The following is a 23831-nucleotide window of genomic DNA, read 5'->3' as shown; positions in this document are numbered from 1 at the left end:
GAAATCCGTATTATCGACCGTCGAGCTTCCAATCGAGCCAATGCGAATGCCGATTCAGATCGTGAACGAAATCTCGGAAACCGTTCATGGTTTGCTGCCTTTGCCAGCTCCATAGAAATTTGCACGAAATGTGTCAGCTTTGGGTCAATAAGAAATTAACCAAAAGTTAATTAATTAAACCAAAAGCCATACACAGAAGAGCCAGCGAAACTGAATGGAGAAGGAACTTCTCCTATAAAGCATCACGAAACTTGTAATATTTAAAAGGCTTGGCTGACAATAAATATTTTATGGAAGTTTTAACGTAATTTCGGAAATTTGCATCAATAACTTTGAAAGATTTAAAAATATTTATTGGGTTACAAGTTTTAAAAATTTTGTACAAGTTTCGTAATGAATTCACACGATACGTTTATAAAATCATTAGATATTCTATGAAATTTCGAGACAAGAAAAGAATTCCTCGGATTCTGTGAAAAAATTTTTTTCAACAGCTTCGATAAACGAACGACAATTATTTTATAAAATTGTAAAAATTACTCGTAAAATTACTTGTAAAAAAAATTTTTAAGAGCTCGCTCCAAATTTTTAAAATTTCAAAAATCGTCAAGAAATGAAATTAAAAAAATTATATTTTCAGTATTTTGTTTGATTTTTAATTCATTTCGTGGTGTATTGTTATCGATTCTTTCTTACTTAATAAATGAAAAAAAATTTATGAAATTTTAATATGAATATTAGAAGGTTGCTCGAAAAAATCTAAAGAAATGCACCAAAAAATTGAAAAAAAATTATGAGCGACCTTTCAAAATTCAAATTTTGAACTGAAACTTTCGGAAACTTATTTTTTTTTTTTGCTTATAAAATTATACGGTACCGAGAAAAAAAAATTAAAAAAAAAAATCGATTTTTGACGATTTCTGACGTTTGAAAAAATGTGGAGCGACCTCTTAAAAAAAATTTTTCCAACTGTCCTTTGGAGTGGGCTCTTAAAACATCAAAAACTAACATTTTGTCACACGAGACTCAAAAAAATAAAAAGTCGTTTTTTTTGCGCCACCCTAATATACATATATAGGTATATTTATGTATATCATAAAATCTACAAGCCACCCCTAAATAATACGCACCGAGCGTCAAGAGCCAGACGGCGTAATGGTTTTACTCGTGTTTGCATTAGTCTTATCGTCGATTCAAATAGTTCGCTCTCTCTCTTTCTCTCTCTCTTTCTCTCCCTCCCCTTTTCCTCCGGCTTCCAGACTTGTAATGTATATAATGTTACCTTTGCCCCTCCGCGTTTCCTTGAGCATCCCCGTCTCGCCCCGTTTGATCCGGAGTGCCAAGGAAAGGGAGTGCAAGGAAAAAGGGAAGAGGGAAGGGTGAGGGTTGAAACAGGGAATTTGAACGCATGCCTTTCGTCCAGACACGCGATCCACGCGATCCACTGATCCGTCTTGTGGGACCCCAAGAGGCGTTGCTGATATCTGCCACTCGGAATCTACGACTAAGAGCACAGAATCGAACCCCCAACCCTCTACCCCCCTTTTTTTCAACACCCCTCGCACGTAAAGGTAGGCTTGCTTAATCGTGCGTGACAAAGGTTGAAAGTAAAAATAAGATTTTCATGCTGTAGACATATTTTTTGATTTTATTTTCTTTTTTCTAATAAATTTTTTGACAGACGTGAATGTGGGAAAAAATCTAAAGCGGTTTTTGTGCTTCAGAATTTTTAATAATCGATACAATTTTCAATTAAAGAAACAGACGCCCAATAAGATTTCAAATTCTAAAACGGAATAGGATTGATGCGACGAAAAAAAAGGAGAAAAGAAATGGAGGGGGTGGAGGGACTGATTAAAAAATTGAAATTCCGAGTTACGTTTTTTTATTTATGAATGAATTGATTCAAGTTGTGCTTGAATTAATGAAAGTATAAACTGATTTATGAATCGATGAATGAATTTTCGCGTTGAATCAAGAATATTTTGACTTGTATAACGATTTAGATTTTTGTATAAATTTTTTCTTTTTCTATTGCGAACTTTTTTTTAGTGAAACCATTGGTGGTTCAGATACTGACTAAGGAGCCGCGCTTATCGGCGGACAAGAAGTACGACGTCGAGTGCAGAAGCACTGGATCCAGACCGATGGCTGTGATCACGTGGTGGATTGCAAACAGGCAGATAAAGAAGGCGAAAAATGTGAGTGAAAGGGAGATAAGACCGAAGACCTTATTTTCTCTCTCTTGATGTTTACGTATCATTACGAGGAGATTGCGAAACGAGAAAGAAGACTTGAAGAGAAATAGTATTTGGTTCTCGAAAATGCAGATGCATATATATGAGGCATTCCATTTAAAATCGACGTAAGCCGACGAGTGTATAAAAAAATCATCTTTGAATGAATCTTAGATTTTTTGGATCAGGGGTTTGATTCTTACTGATTTCAAAAACACAAAAATACAATTTTCAAACTAGTAACCTCAATCGATTGATTTCGAAATTTTGCCATACAAATTCTCACTTTTGAATCTAAACACAAATTCATCTAAATCTCAATGAAACACGTTTTTTGGAGTCGATAAAAAAATTGAATATCCGAAAAATTATTTCGAATTACTTGGCAAAAAAATTTCTACAACATTTGGAAAGAGAGTTTCAATCCATCTGTGGGTAATACTTGAATAAATTTCATGTCGGTACGATGTTGCGATGATTTTTTTCTTCGCCGTCTTCTTTGTGAAAAAAATTGACTCGTATATTCGAACTCGCTACTGCGGGACGACTGATTCCTTTTCCTTCTGCTCAGTATTCCGCGGAGAATAACCAGAGTCTGAGCATTCTGAGCTTCGTCCCGACGATCGACGACGACGGTAAATACCTGACATGTCGAGCAGAGAATCCAGTGATACCGGATAGCGTGAAGGAGGACAAATGGCGACTTGACGTTCAGTATCAGCCTGTAGTAACTCTGCGCATGGGATCAACTCTGAATCCTGACGACATCAAGGAGGGTGACGATGTGTACTTTGAGTGCAAGGTCAGGGCCAATCCGAAGGAGTACAAGCTCGCCTGGTTCAAGGACGTGAGTATCAATCAAGCTTACGATTAGTTGACGTCACGAGGGACCAAAATCCTCCCGTCGAGCGCGAGACTTCTCAGCAAGTCAAATAAAATTTTTTGGGTCGATTTAACCATTTTTTAATGTATTACTAAGTGAAAAAAAAAATGGAATGTTACATATCAAATTCAGGAAAATTTGTCTCATAATCACTGACAGAAATGTAACAAATAAAACAAATATAAGGTGGATCTGCTGAGATTTTTTCAACAATGTGATTTCAAGACTTGATCAAGTGAAGTTCCGAACTGAATAATAATTCAGGTACATTTAAATCTCTTCTTACATTTCACGGAGACTTTCAGCGAAATCGAATAAGTTTTAGGCACCTCAAGTTACTCGGTCGTGGCTTTTAAGCAATTTTAAATGTCTTTAAGTGAGGTCAAGTGACTTGGAATCACTTGAATCCATTTCTGTCGTGACTTCGAGTATCTTTATCTCGATGTGAAATTTTAGTCCGGTAATGAAGTGCAGTTATCAATTGATTTGAGATAATTCAACTTGATTTAAAATAACTTTGAGTGATTTGATCATGACTTTGGGTGAATTTTGAATGACATGAAAACTTGAAATCACTCGAATTTACTTTCCTTCACAACTTCGCGTGCATTGATCGCACGAATTTAGATTAATTTGCATAACCATGTGCAGAAATCAAGCGACTAAAGATATTTTCACTTGATTTAAACCAACTACGAGTGACTTCACGGGAATACCAGTCAATTAAAAAAATTTCAAGTGAAATCAGATGAATTACTGTCACTTACACCGACTTAATCCTTACTTCCGAATGAATTTCAAATGTATTGAAAACATGGAATGACTTGAATTGACTTTACTCGAAACTTCGAGTAGCTTAACAATCAAATACAATCATCAAATGTGTCAAGATAATTCACCTCCGTATAAAGTATATGTATATACCAACTTTGAGTGAATTCGAACGACTTTTGGTCCAGCGGTTGGTTTAAGAAACGTTAAAACCCTCGTAAAATTGAATTGCAAAATAAAATTTCGCACTTACGTATAATTCTTCTGGTCCTTTCTTGTTCAATTTATTCATTTCATTCGTTCTGTTCTCGGCTCGCAAACTCGTCGCAGGGTAAAGAGATGAAGAATAACGTGACGGCCGGCGTGGTGCTAAGCGACTACTCTCTGGTACTTCAAGGGCTTACACGGAGTTCCGCAGGCGAGTACACCTGCCTGGCTGCTAACAGCGAGGGAAAGACTGCCAGCAACTCTGTACCTCTTCAGATAATGTGTGAGTAAATAAAAAATGATGTGCCTGTAACACGTCACCCCGCCTCGCCTCGCCTCGCCTCGCCTCGCCTCGCCTATCTCTCTTCGTTGCGATTCAGGCTTCGCGAAAAAGCTGCGGGCGAAAAGTGTTCCCTCCAGGTTTTGCGTTTTATCTTGTCCCTCGTGTCACTCATCCTATGCTCGACCCGGAAAAACGCAGAGGTGGTGAACCACGTGACGAGTAGCTAGCAGAAGCTGCTTACTCGGTATATTCATACTTTAATACGATGAGGAAATGAAGGCGAAAAAAAGTGGAGAGAAATTTTTTTGAAAATAACTACCCCTACGATTGAAGCGATTTTGAAATACTGTTTCCAAGCTGTCATGTCGAATTTTGAGAAAAAAAAAGGTTATTCAAGTCACGAATGATGTATTTTATTTTTTTGGCCTCTTTTTAGAAAACTTGCAAAATTTTTACATCGTTTTATTTTTGAAAGAATATATTAATTCTTATCGATACTAAATTTAAATTGAGTCAAAATATCTGTCAAGTTACTGGATGCTACTGAAAATTTTTTCAAGGGTAACGGAAACGTATCGGAACGACTGAAAAAAAACTTCCATGTGAGTAAAATTGGTTAAAGACAACTTTCAACGGATGGAATATTACTCAAAGTCACTAAAAATAATTCAGAACGGTTCTCAAGAAAAACTCAGAAATTCTTGAAACGATTCAAAAGTGGCTGAAAATCACTTTTCACTTCACGAGTATACAGAGCATGTTTATAATTGGTTGTGATAAACAAAATAGCGTCCTATAATAGGAACCTCCGTCCCAACGGTACGTTCCAAATTATATCAAAGCTCGTTTTCAATGTCTAAAAACTTCTTGAAACGATGGAGAATCATCATCAGATTTCAGAGAAATGTTATTTTGCGCGTGAAAAAACATCATCGAAATTGGAAAATATCGCGGCACATCGTCTCGCGACGGATTTTGGCAGATATAGGACGCAGTTCGAAAGGGTGGCTTTGGGTTGTTCCACCTGGGAACGCACGGCGTTACACAGCGCGTCGTCGCTTAGGATGCGGCTGTTCCGCAATGTGCCCGTCGCTACGCTCCGCGTATATCTGCATCTTGTAAATAACCTAAGAGGGAGAGAGGAAGGACCCTGGAGGATACATATTCAGCGTATGTAAAGCGCAGACTGAATATTCATGCTCGAGGACGCAGAGCTTGCAGGCAAGGGTGGCGGGTCAGCTCACCTCGAATAAGACAACCCTGCATGCCTACTACATTGTACCTGGAAATGCAGGTGGAAACTGACGCCAAACCGTGCAGGGTTTATCCGTCAAATTGTCAGCGCGTGCCGCCATTGCTTCTCATTTTTCACCGTCGACTGGAAAATGCTGTTGTGGAAAATAAGGAGCGATTGTCATTCGCTGGGTTCTGGTTGGAAGCACTTCGAAAAAAGGGGAAAGGTTAACGTTCCAGACCATCGACGTTTAAATTAGATCACAATATGTTCAATTCCATCAGTTCCATGGGTCGAAATGCTGGATTGTTTGTCGTATCTACACGTTTCACATTTTCATTTTTTTCTGTTTTATACCTTAAGGTGCTTATAAAGACCCGTTGCACACCTCGAAAACGCGGGGATGCAAAACTCCTATACCGCACAAGCGATCAGTGTGAAACTTGGGCAGTTAATGCCTTATTTTGGCAAAAAGTGGAGCGTCTTTTTACTTTTTCCAAATTTGGAAAAAAAATTTACAGATTGGTGACCACCCACAGAAGTTCGCCAAATTTTCACAGTTGCACGGAATGGATCGAACTATCCGGTATGATGCCACTTGGTGGTGATGAAACACACATTTTGAGCTCAGTTCCATGAGATTTGATGATGAAATGACGAAATGGTAGCTGATCTGGTTTCCGATTACGAAGAACACCAAAATTTCATTTTGACGACACTTTTTACCGATCTTTCACGCCTGTCGGTAATTTTTTACCGACATTACACGCATACATTACCAGCATGCGCGTAATGTCGGTAACAAATGTCGCCAAAATCAGATTTCGGTGTTCTTCGTAAGCGAAAACCAGATCAGCTGCCATTTCGTCATTTCACCATCAAATCTCATGGAACTAGGCTCAAAATGTGTGTTTCATCACCGCCGAGTGGCATCATACCGGATAGTTCGATCCATTCCATGTAACTGTGAAAATTTGGTAAATTTCTGTGGATGGTAATCAATCTGTAAAACTTTTTTCCAAATTTTGAAAAAGTAAAAAGACGCTCCACTTTTTGCCAAAATAAGGCATTAACTGCCAAAGTTTCACTCTGATCGCTTAAGCGATATACGAGTTTTGCATCCCTGCGTTTTCGAGGTGTACAATACGTCTATTTATAAGCACCTTAATATGAAACTCCGAGATTGAATGCCATTTTGTTTTTGAATGATCGAACGAACAAATGAATGGATGATGGGATGCTGTGCTGCGGTTGTTCGAATCGCAATCATCGACGCGTGCCTGCTAGCGTTGGTTCAAACCCCAACCATTATCCTGCAATGATGCGTGAACAGCAAGAGCTTCCGGTTTAACCGCGTAATTCGTTATTTTCCACTCCCTCTGCATGACAGTACAGCAAACCATCAGCCAAGCTTTGCCGTATTGGCTGGCCAAGGGTAGATACTGCAATTCCTCTACCGCTGTTGCTTTCCAGTAATGAATTACAGCGTTACTGAACCATTTGCTTTCAGTTTGTTGGTACATGTTGTATGTTAAACCAGTCCGCATTGGTATCATGCGGAGGTACCTACGTACCCAAAACTGTTTGTTAGCCAATCCCGAGCTTGTTAATTAAAACATCCCATTAGCCTCTGGAAGCGGTTCCGTCGGCCCCGTTTTGCCGCTTGATCATCATCATATTCATTCATTTTCTGGTCCGGGTTTCGTATCCATTTTGCTACGTACATTTGATTCACAGTGGGGATTTGTTTTCTGGATTGGATTAAAACGATCAGACCAATTTCGTTGGCAGTTTGGCTGAGAGAGGAGGGATCCGAGTGTTGAAACCGAATATTGAAAACTTTACCAATCGTGCATGTCTGGCAGAAGAAAAACCTTCGCTTTCTAGCTCCCGTGACACTTGGTTATTCATTTTGCATTTTTATTGTCGGTTCGATTTCCCCACGAGGTTGTTGACGCTATGTACCGAGCCAAAAAAACCTCGTCGTCGTCGTCTTCGTTGTCGTTCCAGGAGACTCGAGGTCTTCGTCGTCGTTGCCGTCGACATACAGCCGTCGAGTAAACAAGACATAGAAATGCCTCGGGAGACCGACCATAATCGCATCTCAGTTTCCTTGAAAGAAAGAGAAAATATATTCATACCTTTTCCTCTGAGTCTTGCTCCCTTCTTCTTCTCTCTCTCCCTCTCTCCTTTCCGCTTCTTCCCCCCTTTGTGTTTATTGTTCTTTCTCTTATTTATACTGTTATGGGCTACGCCTGAGGTCCACGAGCTGGTGGTTCAAGACGTGAAAGGAGGAAAAAGACGATCCTGCTCCCTGAACACTGCAAAGACTTTTCTCCGAGACACCGCACCGCTCGAGTGTAGAATTTGAATATCACCCAGGACACGAGAATTCTTTTTCCACCTCCTCTGACTACCCGTTTCTCTTTTATCGTTCACCCCGCATCTCGCGTTTCGCGGAACAGTGTAACAAAATACAAAATTCAAAATCCTCACGTTAATCGTACTTCGAATCCAGGTGACGGACGCCGTGAGACCATTTATTCAGATATCATCGAGTCCATTGATGTTCGTAAAACCCCACGAGGACCATCGTCCCAGAACGACTTACACGTATCAAATCCAACCTCATAGAAGGCTCTCTCAGATCCCTGTAACACCTTTGAATACTTGAATCCCAGGGTAGAATACAAGGTCTCTTTCAAACGATCCACCCCTGGAACCATACCAGGATATTCCCGGAAGGAGTTTTCAAACGTTTTTTTTTTTCTTCTTCTTGGTCTGTTCTCAGTTGCCCCAATATGCAAAGAAGGTAAGGCTGAAAACGTCGTTGGAGCTTTGAAGCAGGAGACAGTGTCGCTGGTCTGCAATGTCGAGAGTCGACCACCGCCGTTGACCTTCCATTGGACTTTCAACAACTCTGGTGAACTCGTCGAGGTTGCTCAGCCCAAACACGTCAACGTCCAGCCTCCGGGAACTCCATCGATTGCTGAGAGCCTTAGGGAGTATCAGCGCTTTCATGGACCACGTCTTAACTACACTCCGTCAACTGAACTCGACTATGGGATGCTCGCTTGTTGGGCTAGCAATCAGGTCGGAAAGCAGCGCACTCCCTGCCGGTTTCAGGTACGTCAAATATCAAGAGGTGACGATTTTGACATGAAACTGTCTATTGGTCGTACCATTATACAATTCTTTTTGAGCTCAAGGCAAGGAAAAATTTTCTTGACTTTTTAGACTCGTTCTGTCCATGAAATTATGATCGAACAGTTTCTCAAATAAAGATTCTAACTTGACAAAAACAAACAAAGTCAACTAAAGTACTGTCCAACTGTAGAGACAGTCTGTTTCAAGCTTCATTTCAAACACCCTAAGCAAATATTATAATTTTTGGTAAATAAAATAGAAACCAACGTTTATCCACTTTGGCTGGTTTTTCCGAATCTTGTGTTTCTTTCAAACGATTTCTGACCTCCACGTGGGTGATTCTTGTGAATATTTCAGGTGATAGCAGCAGGGCGACCGTATCCTTTGCACAATTGTACGGCCAACGAGTTATCGGCGCCTCTGGAGTTCGAGGATTTGGGACCAAAGTCGGGTTCCGGTTTGGCGGTTAAGTGTAACGAAGGTTACGACGGGGGTCTTCCCATCCAGGCATACCAGATCGACGTTGTCGGGGAAGAAGACGAAGCGTGGATCGTCAGGAACAAAACCGTGCCTGCTGGATCTCACGGGCCCATTTTTGAGGTCGCGGGACTCACCGCTGGACGAAGCTACCGCATTTTTCTCTACGCGGTCAACGCCAAGGGCAGAAGCGAGGCCACGATTTTGGAACCTGTCACATTGAAAGGGGTCGCCATGTACACCACTGGTGAGTCATGTTTTGTCTTATCTGAAAAACATTCGTGGGAATCGAGTCTTTGTCTCGATGCTGAAATGCATTTGATGTAGATTATAGATGCAGTCTTATAATTTTCTGAACTAACTTAGGTGCTGAAATTCGATCGTGATCAGGTCGTTAAAAAACTATAAGATGGCAATCGTACTTGCCTAGGACTTTGATTCACTTGATTACTAATCGAAAGAATCGTTCAACTTGTTTTTTGGATTTCGGAAGATCTCAACATCACCCGAGTACATTCTGATAGTATCAAATCTCCATTTTCGGTTGTTTTAGAGCTAATTGAGTCTCTGAAAGTCTCTGGTTTTTTGCTTGTTCCTGATGTCATGAAACATGAAAATAGTACGTCGAAGCAGTGTACATTCGTGGCCACATCCATTATACGCAAACGAAGGTGTGACAAGAAATTAGCGAAGTGCTTTGCGAACAATCGAGTGTTAAGTAATCCCTATTAAAACTCCCAGACTAATTTAGTGATTGAATAGACTCGCAGCATGACCCGATACAAGTGATACATTCGACAAGACCGGGTAAAGATAGCACGAAACTGCCTATCAACCCTAAAAATAAGTTAAAATCTTGGCGGAAAAATCTAGGCCTTTTTCTTTCGAAGGATGAAAGAACCTTCGCATATTCCAACGAAATCCTGAATTTGAGGGCCAATCTCTAACTCACAATCAGCGCGGACTACCTCCACTAAATTTCAATATGGATGCAGTTTGACTGCGGGAATCGATATTTGCAGTCGGTTTGTTTTCGGGGCGGCAGAGGGGGTGGGCATCAGCCAGTGGCTATACTAGGGCTGCAGTCGCAGCAGCTCGGTGCTCGCGAAATCGAGGGTAAACTGAATTAACCCAGTGTTGACCCGACGACCGTATGTTACCAATGACTTTCCATTACACAGTTAGGGATGCGGGAGTCCATTACGTCGACTCCCTCCTTCCCTTCCTCCCTCCCTCCCTCCCACCCTCGCTTCTCCTTTTCCCTTGACCAGCCGCTCTAGCCGCGTATCCGGATCCGGATGTCCTGACCAGCCTGCCAAACTTGATCCTTTGATTCGCTTCTACTTTTTCCCTGTCACCAATTGGACTGTCGCTTTATTGAACAGGATTCCCAATAAGACGATTGGACTTCGTGCAACCCAGCTTTTCTCGATATTCAGCTCCAATATTGTCACTTTACCATGCGATCCAAACACGGGGATGAAGGAGGGAAAATTATAGGTAACGAATGCTTCCTTAAATCAAGGTCAAACATAATGAAGTTCGAATGGTTTAGTCTTTTGACGTGAAATAGTATTATAGTGTATATATTAGGGTGGCGCAAAAAAACCGACTTTCTTTTTTTTTTTGCGTCTCGTGTGACAAAATGTTAGTTTTTGATGTTTTAAGAGCCTACTCCAAAGGACAGCTGAAAAAAAAAAATTTCAAAGGTCGCTCAAAATTTTTTTAAATGTCAAAAATCGTCAAAAAATTAAATCAAAAAAATTATGTTTTCAGTATTTTGTTTGATTTTTAATTCATGTTGTGGTGTATTGTTATCGATTCTTTCTTACTAAATTAAAGAAAAAAAATGTATGAAATTTTAATATGAATATTAAAAGGGCGCTCGAAAAGATCTAAAGAAACGCAGCAAAAAATTGAAAAAAAATTATGAGCGACCTTTCAAAATTCAAATTTTGAAGTGAAACTTTCGGAAACTTATTTTTTTTTTTGTCTATAAAATTATACCGTAACGAGAAAAAACAAATCGATTTTTGACGATTTCCGACGTTTTAAAAATGGTGGAGTGACCTCTTAAAAATTTTTTTTTGAACTGTCCTTTGGAGTGGGTTCTTAAAACACCAAAAACTAACATTTTGTCACACGAGACTCAAAAAAAAAAGAAACAGTCGGTTTTTTTGCGACACCCTAATATACATCGGTAGGTCCACAAACTTTCTTCGGGTCGTTTGTTTCTTCTTCCACCGGACAGGCTTGAAGTTGTTTTAAGTGATTCGAAGTCTCTGTCTTTTATCAGTATTTTTGAAGAAATCACTCAAAGTTCAGTGAAGTCTGTATTAGCCTGATTATTATTTATTTATCTTTTCACCTTAACTTCAATACGTTAAAACGAAATCCCCTAAAGTGCTTAACAGAAGTCTTCTTCCACCTCTACGAATAATCCGGCGATCCCTGAAGCGTCAGAAGCGTTCGTCGCAAATTTTTTTTACCCTTGAAAAAGCGTGTATGCAAATATTCTCCTTCCACATCGCAGCAGCAATGGGTTTACACGATAATTTAAAGCAAGGGGATAATTGATCGGCGATTTTGCTACACAGAGATTCGAAGTCACGCCACGCGTCCGTTGATTACCAACCAATTCCAGAAACGGTGTTCCTGTAACGACCCCCTCTGTGCACGGCTATCGACCCACACACCTACATTTGCTCGGGGGGAAACTTTTTGCTGATTGACAGTAATTTGTTTCGTTGATTGTGCCGTTAGTGGTGCAGCTGGTTTCTGCTCCTACTGCAGCTGCTGCGGTTATACCGAGTTGCAGACCCTTTGGTATCGACCAACAAACTCTGAGTCAGCCCCCGTTTCTCCCACCCTCTCTCTCTCTCTACCTCCCTCTACTTCTCTTGCGGTTAATCGACTGATTGCGATATTGACTCAGGCGACACTATTTACCAGTCTATGGCACAAGAGTCTGCATTCATATACCTCGAGTAATACAATCAGGAAAAATTGAGGAAAAACTTTCAACCACGTTTTGTAGCTTCGTTCACTTCTCCAGAACGAATCAACAGATTCTCATATTTTTAGTGTCAATCAAAACGGTCTTCCTTGGCTCACAGCTTACCAAATTGGTCAAATCATTCTTCCTAAAAATGTGACTCATTTAGACGATATTTAGTCAAAATTGTCTGAATTTTGAGCCAAATCTGCCAGAACGTTTCCGAGTTTTTCGCGAATAGGAAAATTGGTCTAGTCAGTTAAGTTTTCTTGCTCGTTTTAATGTCAATTTTCGAGCTTCCCAGACGTCTAAGGCATCGAGCTGGAATGAAACCTTTGGATCGGACTTCGTATTTCTCTCTGTAAATTGGTTCAATTTCTTGGAAACCAGAAGTCAATTTTGTGAGAATTGCATCGTAAAGCCGTCCACACACGAGCGTTGGAATAGTTGCGTTACTTTCTGCGGAACTTATCGAGCGTGATTGGCATTCGTCGAATAAGATTGGGAATTGCTTAAGAGGGTGTTGAAATTTTCAAAAAATCGATTTTTTTTATCCATATTTTCAAAATTAAGATCCTCAAGAATAAGCTTCTGAGACGATTTTTGGAAAATCAAATTATTTTCGGTGTCACAATTATTTTTGTCACGCGCTATCTTAAATGGTCCGGCTGGGACGAATCTTTGAGCGCGTTTTTCTCGAAACTGATGGATCGATTTACTTGAAATTTGTTGGAAATGTTCTTTGTATATCCCTCTATGGTTGGAAGCACAGATTAAAAAAAATATTGTCACTGTTCTTAAAAACCTCGGAAAGGTCAAAAAACGTAGGTAGAAGATAATTTTTTTTTTCAAATCGTCGGCATTTTGTGATAAAAAAATTTTTTTTTTTGTTTCAACGTGCTCCGGATTATTGAAACGTCTTTACGAATAACGAATGTCTTTGAATTTCATCTTTCGGAACACTGCAAGAGTCAAAAACATGTAGATGAGAATGCATATTTTTTTTTTTTTTTTTTAGGTTTGTAGCCACCACTTTACCACCCTGTAACTTTTTGTATATTTATTTTATTTTTCTTGTACACTTGAAACATCATTAAAGGTGTTGTAAAAAAAATGAATGGTAAAAATGTTTTTTATTCCTTTTTTATCTTACTTAAAAAAAATGCCTAAAATTTAGACCTCTAGAGCAGAACAACCCCTTAATCGCGCCAGAATATTTTCTCTCCCGAAACTGACGGCAATAATGTTATATCGATATTTGTAATTAATGATTATAAATTTTCTTCTTCCTTCTCTTTAAGAATGTATAAAAACTTTGGCATTTAATTGAGATATATAAATTTGAGGGTAACAATATCGCAGACAGTGTATAATTATACCTTTGTAATACCTACTTTGGATGGGAAATTAATATTTAAGAGGGGCTTCGTACCTTATACCTTATACCTTATATATATATACGACCTTATATATATATAATATATACCGAGGGCTTAAGTATGGCGACTAGGTGGTGCGCACGTTTTAATTTGTCAACCAGGTGGTGTTGTTGAAGCAAAATTGTTGGAGTGGAAGAAGGAGGGGTGGAGGGGTGGAAAAGCGACGCGGCAAGTAATAATACGCGCCTTACGATTAATTATCGGGTGTCGTTTTGCGCCTGTCGCCCGAACACTGATCGTCAATTTTACTTTTCCGCGTATTAATTAGCTTAACTACCTTCGCGAGCTGAAAGGGCGATGCTACTGAGCTTTAAAGGTGTGTGTGTCTGTGCGTGTAAAACATGCTTGGAAATCAATCGATATACATATAAGGGAAGAAGAAAAGTGAAAAAGGCAAGGAAAATATTCTATCCTCAATAGAAGTTTCGAGTTTTTTTTTTTTTTTTTTTAATCAGGAGTCGAAAGGATTTATGCTTTTCTCTTTTATCCTCGTGGATCGCTTCGATTCATTATCGATTCTTTAGTATTCTCTTATTTCATTTCATTTCCCTTTCTTTGTCTCTTTCTATTTCGTCTCGGCGTGGGAAAATTTGACATGAATAATTTTTATAAAATTTCTTAAAAATGAGGATATTATCCGTACATACATAGGTACATCATACGGAATATTTGAATTATCTGAAACCTTGTGAAAGTTGATCAAATATCACTTGGGCGAAAGTAATTTGTTGGAAATTAAAATACCCGCACTAGGCATGACGTATAATGTCTATATATTTATAATTTATGTACAGGTCTGAGGGTATCGTAGATCCCTTGAATTAATTCAATTCTTTTTTTTTTTTTTTTTTACAAGATAAATGAATTTAATCCCAACAATGGTTATGAATTAAAGAAGAAATAAGAAAGGAAAAAAAAAAACGCACGCAACAATAAAATTATTGGATGGTAACAAAAAAAAATCTAATGTATTTTTTTTTTTCTTCCTATTCTTCTAACTCGTCGACCGCTTTTAAAAATCGTTCAAAATAAATCGAATTTATAATAATCTAACAATTATGACATTGGACGACGCTGCATATATATGTTTTCAAACAATCTAATCTTCCCTGATTTTTTTTTTTTTATAAACACAGGAAACGGAAGTGAAATAAATAAACACAAAGAGTGAAGATTACGTTTCGATTGTTTGCTTATTTTCAAAAATATTTCTACTTCTGAAACGTCGATATTCCGTCATTATTTATGTCCGTATCACGTTTACGCTCTGTGCAGTGTTTGACAAACCGTCCACGTCTCTGCAACAAAACGCAGTTAGAACTTTGTTTATAAATTATTTACCGCATCACTGACGTGGAATATATCGATACGCTTTTCAAATTCTATCATAGGAGATCGAAATTCGTTCGGGAATTCAGTCAATTTTCGTATTGTTTATAAATTTTTTGTTCTAAGGTGTTACAGATTGAAAAAAAAAAAAAAAAATTTATCGTTTTTTCTGGCCAGCGATATTTCGACTTGCTTTTTTTGAGTCTGACACGAAACTCGGTTACATTCTATTTATTACTTTACATCAAAACTTTTACGATTATAATTTTGTACACGTACACCGTTTAATCGATCCAATTAAACAAATGACGTGTAATTGAATATGATTAATCAATTTCGTAGACGATATAAATTTTTTTTTACACGTAATTGAGAAATCGATCACTCAATGTTGTGAAATAACTCACGGACTTTGGCCGCTCAAAATATTCGACAGCGGTTATCCATCTTTACAAATAATTGGCGCTGTCTGGTTTTTTCTTTTTTCTTTTTTTTTTTTTACTTTAGTTTCACCGATTTTCCACCATCAAAAAACGAACTCCAATCAATTCAAAACGAACACTTGATCAGAAAAACTACTTCTTTTTTGTTATAAAAAAAAAAAAAAAAAACTTGAGAATATACTAAAATAAATAAAGCGAGCTTATTGTTTGCCGAAGTGAAAAAAAAATAAATAAATAATATAACATTGGGAAATTTCTATTGCAAATAAATCTGGAAAAAATGAGAGAATAAACTGTGAATGAAAAATGGGAATTGATTAAAAACTTGTAGAAAATTTTGGCGTAAAACTGAAAGCTTGATGCGATAATTTTTTCAAAGGACTGTGAAAAAAAAAAAATTAATCGCGTCGCATTCGATTAGAGACTGCATGTAGAAAATTATTTCGCGTATTAAGCACAAAGCTACGTGCTTTTATATATTAATGTTATTTAATGCGTGCAATTAGCTTGCAGGCGAGTGAATGATACTTACAAAGCGAGGGACGTAACGCCGAGCCTCGTGATAAACGTGATATTAATAACAGTGATGTGGATTCTTGGAAAGCTCAATTTACAGCGAACTTTAATGTATCATGAAATAAGCGTTTTTAATTATTAAACACACACACACACACATACACACGCTAGACGCAAATCAAGCGTTTTTTCTAGTCCCAGATGAGAACACGCGTGCCGACTAATTTTATTACACTGGCAATTACAGTTGCAGACCATCTGGAAAGAGGAATAAAGAAAAAAATTAAAAGAAAAAATAAGAACAATATTAATGAAACTATCAAGCGAGGAAAAAGGAAAGAATTAATAATTACAGATGAAAGCTGTGAACGAGAGACAGTAGAGACGTAAAAAAATTCAATACATCCAATTAGAGGAAGAATTAATTTTCTCCTATCACATGTGGACATCAATATCCCACTCAAACGCTTATCGTACACGTGATTTCACGATTTCGTGACATTGAATGATTTCACATGATTTTAAATATAATTTTAGATGATTTCATCTGGTATCTGGTATCGGATATGAATTTCCTGTGTTCTTTTAATTGATTTCACAGCAATTTTTTACGATTCTGGATCACTTCATCTGATTTCTTGTGATATTTCATACGATTTCAAAGCAATTTCTTTATCTCATTTCATTCTGATTTCAACCGATTTCGTACGAGGATTTCAGGAGTGAATCTCCCTCGTCGATATCGTTATACGTAGAAATTTATTCATTATCGTATATTGCCCCCACAATTAGCAAAGATCCTTAAACTCCTCGTTTAATATTTTATTTACACGAGCAATGTCGACGTTTAAATATCGTGATAATAATACAGGCATTTGAAGAAAAACGAATGCTGTACAATGGAATGCGAAAGAGAGAAGTAAACAAAAGGCACAGACAGGCAGATGCTGGATACATACCATAAAAGCAGTAACAGCCAGCAAATACCGAGTGTCGAATGTCAAGCGAAAGTTTTTCTTTTTACATTTTTTTTTTTTTTTTTTTTTTTTTTCTTTGCTCGGTTTTTATCCATATTTTTTGTTTCGTTTCAAATACCGAAGTTTCAAGTTTTCACCTAAAAACGCTGATCAAGAGTTGAGGTTCCGATGGCTATTTTTCATTCCGCGTGTGTGTGATTTCTTTTTTTTTTTTTTTTTTTTTACTCTCTTTTTTATTAAATTTTTTCACTCCGCACCGCAGTATAAGCCAAATTCATAATCATGACGTGTGTTCTGATCACTTTTTTTTTTTGGTCTTGAATGATTTATTCACTGTCCGATACGAATTGTTTGCTGCATTTTGATATTCGAAATTGTTATTTTACATAATTCGATGAACCACGAATTGAATTTCGAGAATTTTAAAATCGACACATTTCGTCGATTGATTAAATTTTAATTAGAAAAAAATTGAGCGTGCTTGAAATTTGATGAATCATGAAAATACGGTCATGAGAAAAAAAAAAAAAAAAAAAACATTCTCTCACAAAATTACGTTCCTTCCTCCTTGTGGAAAAAAAAAAAAAGCACATTTCCAATATAACCCGAAAATCTCGAAATTTCATACGCATATGAAAACCGATTGAAAAAAAAGCAGCAAAGTGAACGTGAAAATATTCAAGATGAAAGGGAAAAAAATGTTAAAAGTATCAAGAACGACACAAAAGAAAATTCTTAGACTTCGATGTGTTGAAGGGGTGGATGCGAACGGGAGGGGTGGGATGGCGGGGGGATGAAAAAAAGAGTTTCGTCTTTCGGCACGTGTATCGTAAATATATTTTATACAACCTTTACATTAATATATATATACAATATATAGAATATAAATATAGTATAACAAATATGCAAACCAGAGGGCGATACTTTGTGTCTCTGTTCTCGTTTGTTCGTTGCTGCCGAGATGTTTAAATGAAATTCCTTTCGAACAATAGAACATCAAAGCACCTTGCGACATGGCTTATACTGTATATATACATATAGTATAGTATATTCGTATTATAACACGCACCGAGAGGGGAAGAGTGGGATTTTGTAAAAAAAAAAAGAGGGGGGGGGGGATGAGCGGGGTGAAGGAAAGAAAAAAAATAAAGGTATAAAGAAGAAACAGGTTAAAGGAATGAAGAAACCGTGAAAAGAGTAACAATTCATTAATTCTTTCTTATTTCTTGTGGCAGATTTTTCGTTTTCTTTCTTTTTTCTTCTTCTCCACCCCTTTACCCTTTGCTCACAGTCAACTCGAGTTGCGGCCAACATCGCCTTGATTTTTCCAGGCATTAGCACCCTGCTCTTTAACCGCGCCTTCATTCTCCTTTCGTGTAACGTTGGGCGCACGATAATAGCTCGTTACATTTTTATGCGACGCAAATAATGGCCCAGAGAGTGAGAAGAATAATATATACACATTTATATATATATATATATGTACAGAGAGAGAGTGGGGCGAGAATTTCGACTGGCTTTTAGGTCCGCGGGACTTTCGGGCGTTTGCAAATTTATTCCCTTGAATTCGGGACGGGAATTGACTCGTAACTTTTGCCCGAGCTCCGTTAATGCTGTATTCCTTATTTTGATGGTTTATGTGTATATATATATATATATATACAGTATACATATGCACATACATATACATATAAATCCCTCTTCCTTCTGTGGGTGAAAAGGATACTTTCGGAGAGGCTGAGGAAACACCGGTGAAGCAAAAACGACTAAAAAAAATAAGGAATGAATGATTATTACGATTGACGAATCTCGAAAACTCTTAAAGAACTCGAAAAAGTTAAAATATCGATGCGAAAATTCGAAAACAATATACACTATTGCGAAAAAAAAAAAACACACACACACACACAAACAACAAGTAGAAAGAAAGAAAAAGAATTCATTCCTGAGAAACAATTAAGCCCTGAAAAAAAAAAAAAAAAAAAAAAAATCGCTGACTGTTGCCAACCTTTGACTGTTGGATAGAAATATTTTTGCAAAATTAAAAGTGTGAGGGGGTGGAAAAAATTGTTCCTGCAGCTGACGAAGAAGGGATAATATATATATATATATAGTTGCAGGGTAACAGCTGCGAAATGTATCATTACCCTGGTTCTCTCTCTCTCTCTCTCTTTCTCCCCCCTCCCCCCTTCTCTCTTGTCGGCCATTCAATTACCGGCACTGCGAAATTCACTCGAATATAACCCCCGACCCGAAGCAATAATGCTCAATTAAGAGCCCAGAGCTGTACTGCAGCACGCGCAGGATCCTCGCCCTCCTCCTCTTTCCCATTTACCCAAATTGTTCATTATCGACGGAGATCGTTTATACGCCAGCTAAATCGTGGAATATGCCTATATAAAATGTATATATATATATATATATATATATATATACATGTAATATGCGCCAGACGAATTAGTGTAAGCAGAGACGATGTATTAGGATTTCGAAGTGCGAGTAGAGAGGAAAAATCGATTCCTCTGTAATTCTAGATATTGATCGATGCCAATCTGACTTTCAGAATCGTCGTAAGTTCGAATAAAAATAATTTGATTGATAAAATTTTTCAACTGATAAACCGAAATCCAAATTAACAGGTCAAAAAACAGTCGATACTGTTTTTTTTTGTACTGTATGATATACTGTACGTTTACTTTTTTATTAATTTTTTTTAAAATTTATTTATTACGTAATCGTTCAATAAATGTTTTCACCTGAGTACCAAACATTGTCGTAAGAAAAAAGGAAATAGGAAAAAAAAGGAAAATTGAATTTGAGGTAAAGTAAAAAAAGAATTGAACACTTTCGTTCTCTGCTAGACGTAATGAATTTTATTATTCATAGAATGATCGCGGAGGCGATATTCTCGACCAACGAATATTGAATTAAAATCATTGATTCGAACGCTCGAGTCTTTCTACGCAAATTAAAAACAAATATTTTCTCTTTCTATTTGTTACCGCTCTACACGTGTAAATGTTACCGAGTATAGAATTGAATAAATATACGAATGAAACCAGTCGTTTGGTAAAAATTGATGGTAGGAAAAATAAACAGGAAAGTAATCAATTTAAATTTGTTACTGAAATTGGTGTAATTCTGAAATAAATAAATTAAGTTTAATATGTACCTAATACGTATAGTTGAATAATTTTGTTAAAGAAAACGTAATTTTCGAATTGTTGTTTAGGCAGAGAATCGAAACTGATGCTTGATGAAGTGATTTCAATAAAAAATGTATAAAAAAAAGTTAACAAGTTTCGTTCGTGCATCAATTATGCCCACAAATTGTGTTGATACTTTGTCATAATTTTTTTATTTTTTTCTGTAAAAAATTGTTCGTTGGTTCATCATTCAAAAAAAAAAAAATTCATGTATTATATCCGTTTTTACTTTTCATCACCTTTGGTGGTATAAAAAAAAGTATTGATTTCGGTCAAAAATCACTTTTAATTTCAGCGAATCTTTAAGTTTTCGAACCTTTTAAATCCGAAAAAACAGATTTTATAAAATAACGGGATGAAAAAATTTGAAACTCACAGGATTTCAAAGTCAAATATAATGGGCATGAAAAATTAGTCTTTCATGGCGAAAAACAATCTTTCCGGCTCTCTATTTCTGCCTAATATGCATACTGCGATAGAAGTTATTTTTCCGGAAGAAATTTCCACCCCATCGTTGTCGAAAAAAAAAAACACGACAAATCATCCATCCATCTTTATTTCAACAAACAGCAAATCGTTCGCGTTTTCTCCCCTTTTTTTCACCCCAATTTCCCTCTTTCTCGTCGCAGGGAACGCCGATGCCTCGATCCTGAGTCCCGTCCTCCTTGGCTTGGCGGCGACGGCCACGCTCCTCGCTCTGGCCGTGGCCGGAGTTCTGGCTGCGCTCTACCGGAAGCACACAACCGGAAGGGGCGGAGGACAGAGTCCGAAGCACGCCCCGATCGCCAGGGAGCCGACTCAGGCCGGGGTCACGACTCCGATGCACCCCGGAAGCAAGCAGACGCCGGACGACATGGACCCCGACATCATCCCCAACGAGTATGGTGAGTCCGAATCCGGGGGATGATTTATCGCGCGGGGCATTGCGCCAATTGACTTTCCCCGAACTTCCTGGCGCAAGGATTTATCGCAAACGCGATACATAGGGGAGGGTGGGGCAAATTGGGCAACTCAAAATTTTTTATGTTTTTTTTTAAATTTGGGGGCAAATTGGGCTCCTCAAAAGTTTTGATGTTTTTAAAAAATTTAGGGGCAAAGTGGGCACCTTAAAACTTTTGATGTTTCGAAAAATTTACGGGGCAAAGTGGGCACCTTAAAACTTTTGATGTTTCGAAAAATTTACGGGGCAAAGTGGGCACCTTAAAATTTTTGATGTTTCGAAAAATTTACGGGGCAAAGTGGGCACCTTAAAATTTTTGATGTTTCAAAAAATTTGGGGGCAAAGTGGGCACCTTAAAATTTTTGATGTTTCAACAAATTTGGAGGCAAAGTAGGCATTCTAACATTTTTGATGTCAAAGAGGACCCACTTTGCCCCCAAATTTCTTGAGACATCAAAAATGTTAAGGTTCCCACTTTGCCCCCAAATTTTTTGAGATATCAAAAATTTTAAGGAGCCCCTTTGCCCCCACCCCCCTCCCCTGCACCGTTCATCTTTTTTTTTTTACATGCTTTTTCATCGTGCTCGTGTTTCCAACTCGCCCGAAAGGATTATTCGTGGATTAGTAGCTTTTTAACGAACAAACAAACAGTTTTTCTTTTCAAATTTTAACTGTTCTGAGAATGGATTCACGTGTGCATATTTAGCGCTCGATGTATTTACTCTAATCGTTTATTCCTATAGACTTTGGTATCACGTTTTCTCATGGAAATGAAATTTCGAGATCGTTATTTCAGTATGTGCGATTTAGAGAAAAAAAAAACTCGGGAAAAGCCTGATTCGAAATGTTGTGATAGAACAAAACCGTATTGATTCTCCTTTTTGAAAACCATTTGAATACATTTTTTTTCCAATAATTAAAGTCTATTAATGTGATAAATTGAAATTCTGCTACTTTTCCCACTTTTCGATGTATCGCGGTTTTCATCTCGTTTATTTATCTCGCAATTCTTTGTCTTTTCTTCTTCTTCTTCTTCTTCTTTTAGTTTTCTTTCTTGTTGTCAATTCTGCAGAAAGGAGACCCTTGACGTATACGCCTATCTACAAAACTCCACCGCAACGTAGAAGAAAGGATTTACGTTTGGGCGATGTCCTGCCGGAGGAAAAACCTACCGTCCAACGGAAGGTGGACCTTCAGCCTGATCCACGACTCGCCGAGATTGATTCGAATTTTCTTCAGAATCATCATCACACTCTTCATCATCAGAACACTTACACCCAGCCACCAACGATGGCTGATTTCAAACAGATGGCGATGGACGCCTACAATCAGCGAAACAATCAAAACGTGAGTTGTTTGAAAACTTAATTTTATCGGTTCAATTGATTATCGAGACACACTTCGTTTATTTTTTTTTTATTTTTTTTTTTTGTTTTATTGTTTTTTGCTTAATCATCATCGATGAAATTCGACGTTTCTTTCACGTTTCTATAGATTTTTCGTGACTCCGAAACACCTCGGAAATATTTCTTACGTGATTAAATTTAGTGAAAAATTAAACGTAATACTTTCTATCATATCCAGTTTCAAGAAAATCGTGACGTTAAATTTTTAGTTTCAGACCAATTTTACATTAAATATAGAGTTTCGCATAGCCAGTTTTTTTTCGCATAGCCAGTATAAAATTGTAGCCAATTTTTTACTCTGTACCAACGAATAATTTGTAGGAAACAAATTGTTTGCTTTATGTGTGATTTCATTACTGAATAAATAAGTTTCATTGTAAGATTATTGAAAAAAAAAAAAAAGTTGTACAGCTCATCGGAAAGTCTTTGGCTTAATATTAATTCCTATGTTCAGTTTCATCGAAATCATTGCTCCGAATAATCGGTGTTAGTCTGCGACGGTGTTAATTGAGGTGAAAATATTTTTCCCCGTTTCATTTTGTGCAGTTGTAAAATTTTTAATCTCGTTTTTAAGTCGTTGCAAAAATTAAAAAATTCCGGGGATTTTCTCGAAGTTAAAATAGAAGAATATCTTATAACCATTCGAACTGGATCGAAACATCGAATTTCAAATTTTCACCAAAACTCTGAGGTCCGGTGGACCAGAATTTACGGCAGCTCGTCGCTTCGGAGTTCGGCAAAGTTGTTTCCCCGAAATTTTCCATCTCTATCTCGCAGTTTCCCCGAGCTTTTCGAGCATGCAGGGGATTTGTTTATAACAACGAGGTCGACGGTGTTCGCTTCTACATTTTAGTTTTGCGCTGCAGGTATACTACAGCCTCCAGAGATCAAACAAGGGTGTTGCGGGTCTTCCCCAACGGCCGGTGTCGTCCTCGATATCCGCCCACGCGAAATTTCATCAACCGGAAGTTGTTACCAGATCGAATCGAATACAGGAAAGTTGTATATAAGGACGATCGACGAAAAGTGCTATCAAGACGATGTGGAAAATTATAATAACCGACGTCGGAATAAATGTCCAAAACAATCGACGAAACAGACTTTTGAATAAAAGTAAAGAAAACAAAAAAAAAAAAAAAAAAAAATTAACTGAATTTTTTGTTTTTTTTCTCGTTTTTTTATTCATTTTATTTTTTCTTTTCATTCTACAATAATTCGCTTATTGTTTAACAGTGAAGTGCAGTATATCACCATATCCACGGTTATACGTTATATAATGCTTGATAAATACATATATATATAAATATTTATAGTTTTTGATCGGAGCGTTGAAGTTTGAAA

The 23831-nt window shown here is 37.5% G+C and overlaps 1 protein-coding gene across 1 annotated transcript in view; it reads left to right on the top strand.

The window, feature by feature from the left end:
* The window catches only part of LOC124414057 (hemicentin-1-like), an 87343-nt gene extending 63713 nt beyond the window's left edge, over positions 1-23630 (top strand). Inside the window, exons 5-12 of the mRNA XM_046894932.1 lie at positions 2053-2201; positions 2809-3084; positions 4222-4381; positions 8407-8741; positions 9120-9486; positions 20774-21028; positions 22157-22431; positions 23357-23630. Of these exons, the coding sequence (XP_046750888.1) occupies positions 2053-2201; positions 2809-3084; positions 4222-4381; positions 8407-8741; positions 9120-9486; positions 20774-21028; positions 22157-22431; positions 23357-23500 (1961 nt within the window). The 3' untranslated portion in view covers positions 23501-23630. The remainder of the gene's footprint in view (positions 1-2052; positions 2202-2808; positions 3085-4221; positions 4382-8406; positions 8742-9119; positions 9487-20773; positions 21029-22156; positions 22432-23356) is intronic.
* Positions 23631-23831: the final 201 nt, after the last annotated feature.

This window comes from Diprion similis, chromosome 13 (assembly GCF_021155765.1).
Source record: "Diprion similis isolate iyDipSimi1 chromosome 13, iyDipSimi1.1, whole genome shotgun sequence".
NCBI classification, from domain to species: Eukaryota; Metazoa; Arthropoda; class Insecta; order Hymenoptera; family Diprionidae; genus Diprion; species Diprion similis.
The sequence above is the reverse complement of the archived record's forward strand: the minus strand, read 5'-3'. Positions and strand labels throughout refer to the sequence as shown.